The sequence below is a fragment of the Tupaia chinensis genome, unplaced genomic scaffold (genome assembly GCF_000334495.1).
Source record: "Tupaia chinensis unplaced genomic scaffold, TupChi_1.0 Scaffold144841_1, whole genome shotgun sequence".
NCBI classification, from domain to species: Eukaryota; Metazoa; Chordata; class Mammalia; order Scandentia; family Tupaiidae; genus Tupaia; species Tupaia belangeri.
In genome coordinates this window covers 24,815-33,671 of record NW_006204701.1, presented here as the reverse complement: position 1 = coordinate 33,671, position 8,857 = coordinate 24,815, and the positions used below count along the sequence as shown (strand labels likewise).

At 50.4% G+C, this 8,857-nt stretch overlaps 1 protein-coding gene across 1 annotated transcript in view; it reads right to left on the bottom strand.

Moving 5' to 3' along the window:
- The window catches only part of LOC102502672 (serine protease 40), a gene marked incomplete at its 5' end in the record, with an annotated part of 10,364 nt that extends 1,509 nt beyond the window's left edge, over window positions 1-8,855 (bottom strand). The window contains 4 exons of the mRNA XM_006167490.1: window positions 3,497-3,672; window positions 6,805-7,079; window positions 7,771-7,933; window positions 8,798-8,855. Coding sequence (XP_006167552.1) covers window positions 3,497-3,672; window positions 6,805-7,079; window positions 7,771-7,933; window positions 8,798-8,855 — 672 coding nt within the window. The remainder of the gene's footprint in view (window positions 1-3,496; window positions 3,673-6,804; window positions 7,080-7,770; window positions 7,934-8,797) is intronic.
- Window positions 8,856-8,857: the final 2 nt, after the last annotated feature.

Here is an 8,857-nt window from a genome sequence, read left to right as displayed (position 1 = left end):
GGGTTAGGGAAGAGGAGCAAAGTGGGAGACAGGGGGGAGGGAGAGGTGGCCACAGCCTCCAATGGAGGATGCAGCACAAAAGCCTGATAGAGTGGGCTGAAGCAGAAGGTAAAAGAGGACACAGACAGGGCACATGCAGGCCGCCCTGGGCTGAGTCCTGCTGAGAATGGCAAGAGGCATGGGGGTCAGGGAGCATGTCTGAGAGTGTTTTACAAGAAGAGTCATGGCACTACGTTTCTGAGCTGTGGGAGTATGGCCGAAGAGAAAGTGCAAGAGTTTAGGAAGTGCCTAAAGTCTTGGGGCTCTCGCTGAGGGCATGCGAAATCTCTAAACAAACACATCATCTACAGCTGGGCTTACTAGAAGAAACTGAGCGTCAGCCAGAGGTGGCCAGGAGAGGCTTGTGTAGAACCACGAGGTGCGCCGCAGCTGAAGCACGGGGCTTTGCCTCCCCTATAAAAGAATGAGCAGAGAACAGCTCAGGGAAAGCCGGGTCTGCCTGACCCCTGCTTTTGTCTGTTGGTCCTTTCTCAATCCACAGCCCTTCCTCTCAGGGTACCTTATTTCTTTGCCCTCTTGGGCAGGGGCACAAGAGGAAAGCTATGAGAGAGGCTGCCTGTGGGGTACAGCTTCTAAGTACAGCAGGACCACGCCAAGCTTAACTATGGCCTTGCTTCCTTGCCCTGGGCCTCTCCATTTCCTCTAGGGGCTTCATTTTACCCATCATGAAATGAGAAGATCTCCTCTCACAGAGTGGGATAAAACATTTATAATGCCTATATCCACAATGTGTAAAGAGTTCTTGTGATTCAATGTGAAAGACAGATAAACCTGCAGTTGGCAAAAGAAGTACATAGACATTTTACAAAAGATGTAATAACCTATGAAGAAGTTCTCATTTTTCTTAGTCACCAGAAACACAAATTAAAAATCACACACAACAATTACAGCAAAAATAGATCATCTGAAGTACTGTTGGCAACAAGGAGCAACCTGAACCCTCATTCATGAGTGGTGGGAGTGCAAATTGGCACAATCAGGTCTGAGGGTGCTCAGAGTATAAGAGATGAACATGTGCTTATCTCATTGCATGGCGGTCAATGAGACCGCCAACCAAATGTGAACAAGTATGCACTAACACACACAAACCAGGATGTTCACAGCAGTGCTCTCAGTGATGGCTCCCACTGATGCCCAAGTGCTACCAACATAGAACTAATAAGCAGGACTGTAGTGTATTCACACAGTGGGACCCCGTGCGTCGGGAAGAATAAGCAAGGCACACTATATGTCAGGCAGGTCAATTTCAGAAACAGTAATGACGAAAGAAGCCCTCCCGGATTTTGTCTGACTTCTTCAGACAAAGTCCCAGCATGAAGGCAGGGTGGGGATGTTCTGGGGAGTTTCTGACAGGAAGGGGCATGACAGCAATGCACAGATGCTGGTTACATGTGTAGATCAAATTCTAAAACCAGGCAGCACATCTGTAAATTATGTCCTTTCCTGTGTATGTTATGTTTCATCAAAGTTATTTAAAAGATATAAAGAATATGAATGGGATGGAATGGTGCTCTTTAAAAACAAAACAAAACAAAACAAAAGAGGAGAGGCTTGTGTAGAACCACGAGGTGCGCCGCAGCTGAAGCACGGGGCTTTGCCTCCCCTATAAAAGAATGAGCAGAGAACAGCTCAGGGAAAGCCGGGTCTGCCTGACCCCTGCTTTTGTCTGTTGGTCCTTTCTCAATCCACAGCCCTTCCTCTCAGGGTACCTTATTTCTTTGCCCTCTTGGGCAGGGGCACAAGAGGAAAGCTATGAGAGAGGCTGCCTGTGGGGTACAGCTTCTAAGTACAGCAGGACCACGCCAAGCTTAACTATGGCCTTGCTTCCTTGCCCTGGGCCTCTCCATTTCCTCTAGGGGCTTCATTTTACCCATCATGAAATGAGAAGATCTCCTCTCACAGAGTGGGATAAAACATTTATAATGCCTATATCCACAACATGTAAAGAGTTCTTGTGATTCAATGTGAAAGACAGATAAACCTGCAGTTGGCAAAAGAAGTACATAGACATTTTACAAAAGATGTAATAACCTATGAAGAAGTTCTCATTTTTCTTAGTCACCAGAAACACAAATTAAAAATCACACACAACAATTACAGCAAAAATAGATCATCTGAAGTACTGTTGGCAACAAGGAGCAACCTGAACCCTCATTCATGAGTGGTGGGAGTGCAAATTGGCACAATCAGGTCTGAGGGTGCTCAGAGTATAAGAGATGAACATGTGCTTATCTCATTGCATGGCGGTCAATGAGACCGCCAACCAAATGTGAACAAGTATGCACTAACACACACAAACCAGGATGTTCACAGCAGTGCTCTCAGTGATGGCTCCCACTGATGCCCAAGTGCTACCAACATAGAACTAATAAGCAGGACTGTAGTGTATTCACACAGTGGGACCCCGTGCGTCGGGAAGAATAAGCAAGGCACACTATATGTCAGGCAGGTCAATTTCAGAAACAGTAATGACGAAAGAAGCCCTCCCGGATTTTGTCTGACTTCTTCAGACAAAGTCCCAGCATGAAGGCAGGGTGGGGATGTTCTGGGGAGTTTCTGACAGGAAGGGGCATGACAGCAATGCACAGATGCTGGTTACATGTGTAGATCAAATTCTAAAACCAGGCAGCACATCTGTAAATTATGTCCTTTCCTGTGTATGTTATGTTTCATCAAAGTTATTTAAAAGATATAAAGAATATGAATGGGATGGAATGGTGCTCTTTAAAAACAAAACAAAACAAAACAAAACAAACACACATTTCCAAACAGTATGTGTGCCTGCTGAAGAGAAATAGAGGGAACCAGCAGTTAGCGTAATGGCTATGTCGCTGGACTCCCACGTAGTCGACCGTGGTTCATGTCTCGGACCCGGTGGCTTAAAACTCACGCCGGGCACGTGTGCGTGCGTGCCCAAGATCCCGAGAGGAGAATGGAGGAGAAGGGATTGCGGCGTGACCATCCCCCCTGGGGGGTGATTTCTCGCTTTCTGTCTCTATGTCTCTCTCTGTCTGTCTGGCGAGCGCACGTGCCCTACAGTGAAAATCTCTCCAAAAAAAAAAAAAAAGAGAAATAGAGACAGAATAGAGAGGAGGAGAGAGAGAAAGCACCTTCCATGGAGATAGTCATGCTGCAATTCCTTCTCCATTTCTTCCTCCTTTCATGATTTTAGACACACATGCACATGCCCCCAGCACGTTTCTCAAGCCACCAGGCCTGGGACCCAAACTGTGCAGTCAGCCACGTGGGACCTTCTAGTCGCCTTAACCACCAGGACACAGGCTGGCCTGAGTGGTGCTTTCTAGGGGCTTCTATCTTTCCTAACGCTATAGGCTAGAGGGGGCGCAGGAGAGGAAGTCGGGGCGGGCAGGTTCCCAGGTGATCAGAGGAAGAGGACCCAGAGAGCAAAGGAGGAGGCAGGCACAGACTCACTTACTCGGCAGATGGATGTCTCTTCCATGAGGTTCCCGGCGCACAACATATCGTCATATATGCCGTAATCTCTGTTGCTGGGCTTGCTGGGGTTTTCAGGTTGGAAAAAGTTTGCACAGAACCTGTTTTCTATGATACCGACTTCTCCCTCCTGCAACTGGAAGGGTCTAGGCAGAAACGCTGCAGGAGGAGGGATCAGATGTGGGGTTCAGAGAAGGAACTGCTCCTCCCAGCCTTCCTGTGACAGAGGTCATGTGCCCTAGCCAGCAGGGCAAGGACGGGCTCTCAGAGGCCATGCAGAGAAGAGAGGAAGAGGTGCTTAAGACAGCAAAGGTGCGACTAGCAGTTAGTGTCATGGCTGTCACTGGACTCCCATGTAGTCAAATGTGGTTCAAGTCCTGGACCCGGTGGCTTAAACTCACGCCGGGCGCGTGTGCGTGCGTGCCCAAGATCCCGAGAGGAGAATGGAGGAGAAGAGATTGCAGTGTGACCATCCCCCCAGGGGGTGATTTCTCACTTTCTGTCTGTCTCTCTCTTTCTGGTGAGCACATGTGCACATGTACCCTATAGTGAAAACCTCTCCAAAAAAAAGGAAAAAAAAAAAAGACAGCAAAGGTGAAGAGCCTGCAGGGAGAAGTTTCAGGAGGAGGTCAGGGCAGCTGCAAGGAGGCAGGAATGGGGGTGGGGTGAAAAAGATGAGGCACAGTCAGAGCAGACCTCAGAGCAGGCTGGGCCTCCACCAGTGCATGCAACCGGGGTCCATGCTGAACGCACTGGGAAACAACCAGAGGGTCCGCTTGTGTTTCAGAACAACCCTCTGGCTTCTCTGTGGAGAGAGGGCTGCAGATAGGGTGCAAGCTGGGAGCCCTGGTGCACCTACTAGTGCCGAGTGAGTTGGGCAGTGTTCTAGTCCGTTCTGTTGCTAATAACAGAAAATACAATACCTGAACTGGTTCATTTATAGGAATGGAGGTTTATTCAGCTCATAATTTGGAGGTCTCAGGTCCAGGGGCCACATCTGGTGAGAGTCGGGCTGCATCACAGCACGACCGAGGGTGGGAACTCACGTGTCTGTGTATGCGTCTAGGTCCTGGTCTCATCTCCTCTCCTTATAAGCCTCTCAAGAGTCAGGTAGGGCCTGTGGCCTAGTGGTTAAGGGAGCTGGATCCCACATGGCCAACTGTGGTTTGAATCCCAGCTCTGGGGGCTTGAAAAACGCACTATGCTCTTATACATGTATGCACACTATGCTCTTATACATGTATGTTCCAAATACTGTCAGGATGGAGAAATGAAAGAACGGATTATGGTAATGGCCATAGCCCATGGTGGGGGTGCCCTCTCCTTCCCCCTCTCTGTCTCTCTCTAGTGAGTGCATAGATTCTCTGTCACATAAAATATAAACCTACTGCGTCCTGATGACAATAATCCTATTCTCCCAGATTTTACCTTTCAACACCGTAGTCGGATTACATTTTCACCCTCTTAGTCTCATCACAACAAAATCTCATCATTCTGGGGGACACGTAGCAGGCCATAGGACAACTGGACAGGCCCTGAAGGCAGCATTCATTGTGCAGACACTTGGATTCTACTTCCAGATGTTGCTCCCAGGTCTGTTCTGGGGTCCCCATGTGGGGTCACAGTGTCAGGATGATAGCCCACTCCCGTGTAGTGCTTGCTGTGGGAGCTCTTATGTGTCTTTGGGGGTCGCTGGTGTGTACATCCAGCCCCAGCAACTGTGGTCAGGGGAGTGCATGGAGAGAGAAGGAAGACCAAAGGCTGAGTCTCTGCCCTACGGGCTGCTCCCCTATGTTCCTTTCGGAGTCCATCTCCTACCTTGACCTGTAGAAAGCAGCTAGTCTGAAAACATGTGGCCTGTAGACACATGCAGAAACGCAGTTCAGTAAACTACTCTAGCAGGGCTATTGAAGAAGCACCTACGTAAGAGAGCAGTATCTGTCTGCTGTCAATGGTTGTCTTCCTGTTGTTGTTGATACCCAATACCCCCATACTGCCCAGTATTGGCTAAAGGAAGTTACATGAGTTTATCAGATTGTACCCTCAAAAAGATAAGAGAAATTACCTGGTGCCAGTCATTTTCACATCTTCAAATGATTTACATCCAAAAACAACAGGCTTTGCATTCAGATTCCTCCTCCCCCATTCTCTTTGCATTCCATTTCCTTCTTCCCCATTCTCTTTGCATCCCATTTACCCCTTCCCCTAATTTTCTGCCCTTTAAAAGAATAAACCTGAGGCTGGCTCTGGTCCCAGCTTCTCCATCAGAGAGGCTGTGCCCACCGGATCCTTGCTTTTCTATACTTGTGTGTCTTTGTGTGTTTGTTATTGTGTCTATTTCTAATCCACAGCCTTCCCCACTCAGAAAAACGTGTTCATCACACCAAGCTGGTCCTGGCAGTGCTGCATGTCGGAGAATCCTGCTTACCCTGCTAGTGGTTCCCGCAGAGTGAGTGTGCACTCCAGGAGTGTGTCTGGCCATGCTGGAGACTGGCCGTGCAGATGGCCGGGCAGCCTGGCTGATGTTCAGTGGCCAGAAGCAGAGTCAGCCTCTGAACTCACTCCTGCCTCTTATGCCCCCACAGAGACACTGCCTGATCACAACCCTATGAATCAATGCCAACACTATAGTCTACATTTCTTCACTCATCATTACATTTTTTTTAACTCAAGAATATTTATTCTAGTGCAAAAATCTTTGCCACAAATTTCTCTTCTCTCAATCTAAAAGTATCCTAAGCCCAACAAGCTAGCAGGGTGGGCTCATCTGACCTGGGATTCACTGATGTCAATGTTCTTTTTTTTTTTTTTAAGAATTATTTATTTATTATTATTTTCTCATTTGACCAGAGAGAGAGAAAGGGAAAGTGAGAAAGCAAGCCACCAGGTTCAGGACTCGAACTATGGCTGGCCATATGGGAGTCCAGCACCTTAACCACCACACCACCTGCCGGCCCCAGACGTCAATGTTCTTGAGCCACAAGCACCCCACCTGTCCCAGGCCAGAGAGCAGGCCTGCTCTCCTTTCCTCACTGATGTCTAGCACCTTGCATGGCTATGGAAGCTCAAGGATGTTTGGTGAGGCCCTGGGGAAGGCCAGACCCAAGCATGACCTCGGTGTCAGGAATGGATGATTTTTAGCGCATGGCATCCTGAACAGCTGAGTGAAAGGCCCAAGTTCCTCATTCCCATTTGACATGCTCCGACTTTGAGCCCTGAGCCAGGAACCAAGGTGCTCCAGCAGGATGACAATAGCCCCCTGTCCCCCTTTGCCTGCCCTGGGCCACTCACTGTCTTCGGTGATCATCCCCCAGCCACTTATCCAGCAGGTGCGGCTAGTGTTCAACACCGTGGAGGAATCTGGGACACAGGCGGGGCTGATGTGGGAGTTAAAGTCCACGGACACATGCAGTTGCAGCAGAGTGATGTCACTGCCCATGCGGTGCTGCTTGTCATACTCTGAGTGAACGATGACCGTTCTCACTGTCATCTGCCGGCTGTAATTGGTGGGATGGTGTAGCTGGTTGTACCCAAGCAAGATCCGATAGTCAGATGGTGAATGGGACCTGTTGGAGGGGCTCCTCTGAGAGCTGGGCGACAGCCTGCCCTGACTGCCCACCCTCCGGTCTATCATTCCAGGGGTTCTCTGTCCTTCCTAACAGTGGGTATCCATTTCCTGAAGCAGACTTATCACTGACCACAGCCTCAGGACATTTTTTCCTATGAAGGTTTCTGATGGCTTTCCCAGCATGCCCCAGTACGGAGGAGCAGAGAACCTCAGCGCTGGCAAGTATCCCTGGGGGTGTATCAAACTACACCCCTCCATTTCAGAGGAGAGGAGGCCTGGCTCACTGCTTGCTCTGGCAAGGCTCAAGGCCTGAGGGGACGGGGGCGGGGGAGAGTCCCCTCCCCTGCTGGCCTATCCAGTTGGCCCTCGAACCTTCTGGGTCAATTCTGCAAGGGGCTCTGCCTTTGGAGGCCCCATGGCCTGGAGTGACCCTCAAGGACTCCATTCCTAGGTCAATACACCCAAACCCTCCTCCCTAGTTCTCACTCACATCTTTTGCAAGACTGGCCCACACTGGGTGACCACATGCCACCAGTGTGTAGAGAGCAAAGGAGGAAGCCACAGAGCGGAATGTGTCCGCGTTTACGGAATGCCAATGACTTTCCAGTTTGCACATCCCCTGCCTGCACTGTAGGTGCCTGCATCCTGCTACCTGGGGCTTCTCTCCCCATCCTGCCCAGTTGACGCACCTTTGGAAGCAGTGGGCCGCAGAGGCTACCCAGTTTCTGTCGATGAGGGTGGCTCCACAGATATGCCTGCCATTTAACAGCAGACTGGCCTGCCACGGCCACCGCTCAGGATTTGCCTTCTTGCCACCAAAGATCTTCCCAGTGACCGTGCTCTTCCCACACTCTGTGGAGACAACCCTAGCCATAAGGTGCCTGCAAGGATTGTAGTCCTCGGGTCTTCTCCCCTCACCACCATGTTAGCATCCCTAGGGCCAGGACTTCCCAGGTGTGAAATCTGCAATGCCCAAGGTGAAGTGAGGCAGCCAGTGGCAGGGAGGGGGCACATTAGCACAGTGCCCCCTCCCAGGGCAGATGGCCCAGGGCAGAGGTCCAGGTTGGGGCAAAGGCGTGGGGATGGGGTTTTCCCAGACCTGTTTCACTGAAGAAGCATAGCCCTGTTGAAGCCTCAGAAAACTGGACTCTCTTGGGACTGTCATAAGGGGCACTCTTTCCTGAGCACAAGGTCTCAGAGAGGGAGGCCTGGTGGAAAGCAAACCCCACCCCACACCGTCCCCGTGTACTTTTCCCAAGACTGTAGTATTTCCCAGTTCTTAAAGTAAAGAAAGTGGGGGCTGGCAGGTAGTGATGATAAAGGTGCTGGACTCCCACATGGCCAGGCACAGTTTGGTCATGGACCAAGCGGCTGCCTTTCTCACTTTCTCTTTCTCTCTTTGTGGTCAAATTAAAAATAATAAATAACATTGAATAAAGAATTCTTTTAAAAAAATGAAGATGGTGTGGCAACTGGGGAGGCCCCTGCAAGAATGATCCAGGAGGATGGAGAGTCAGCCCTGTCCCTCTGCCCTTGAGCTCACTCTCCAGGTCCCACAGCCCTCCTCTCAGCCCAAAGGCCAGGCATCCCAGTCCCTTCATCCCAGGGCCTCCAATGTCCTCCTGGAAGACAGCAGGGACCGGTGGAAGTGGAGGCACACGAGAGGGGCAGGCAACTTTGGCCCCCCCCTAGGTCTTGGTCGCCTGCCCTGCTCACCGGAAGACAGATCCGAGGCCTGGGTGCTCAGCCGCAGGAGGGACAGCCACAACAGGGCGG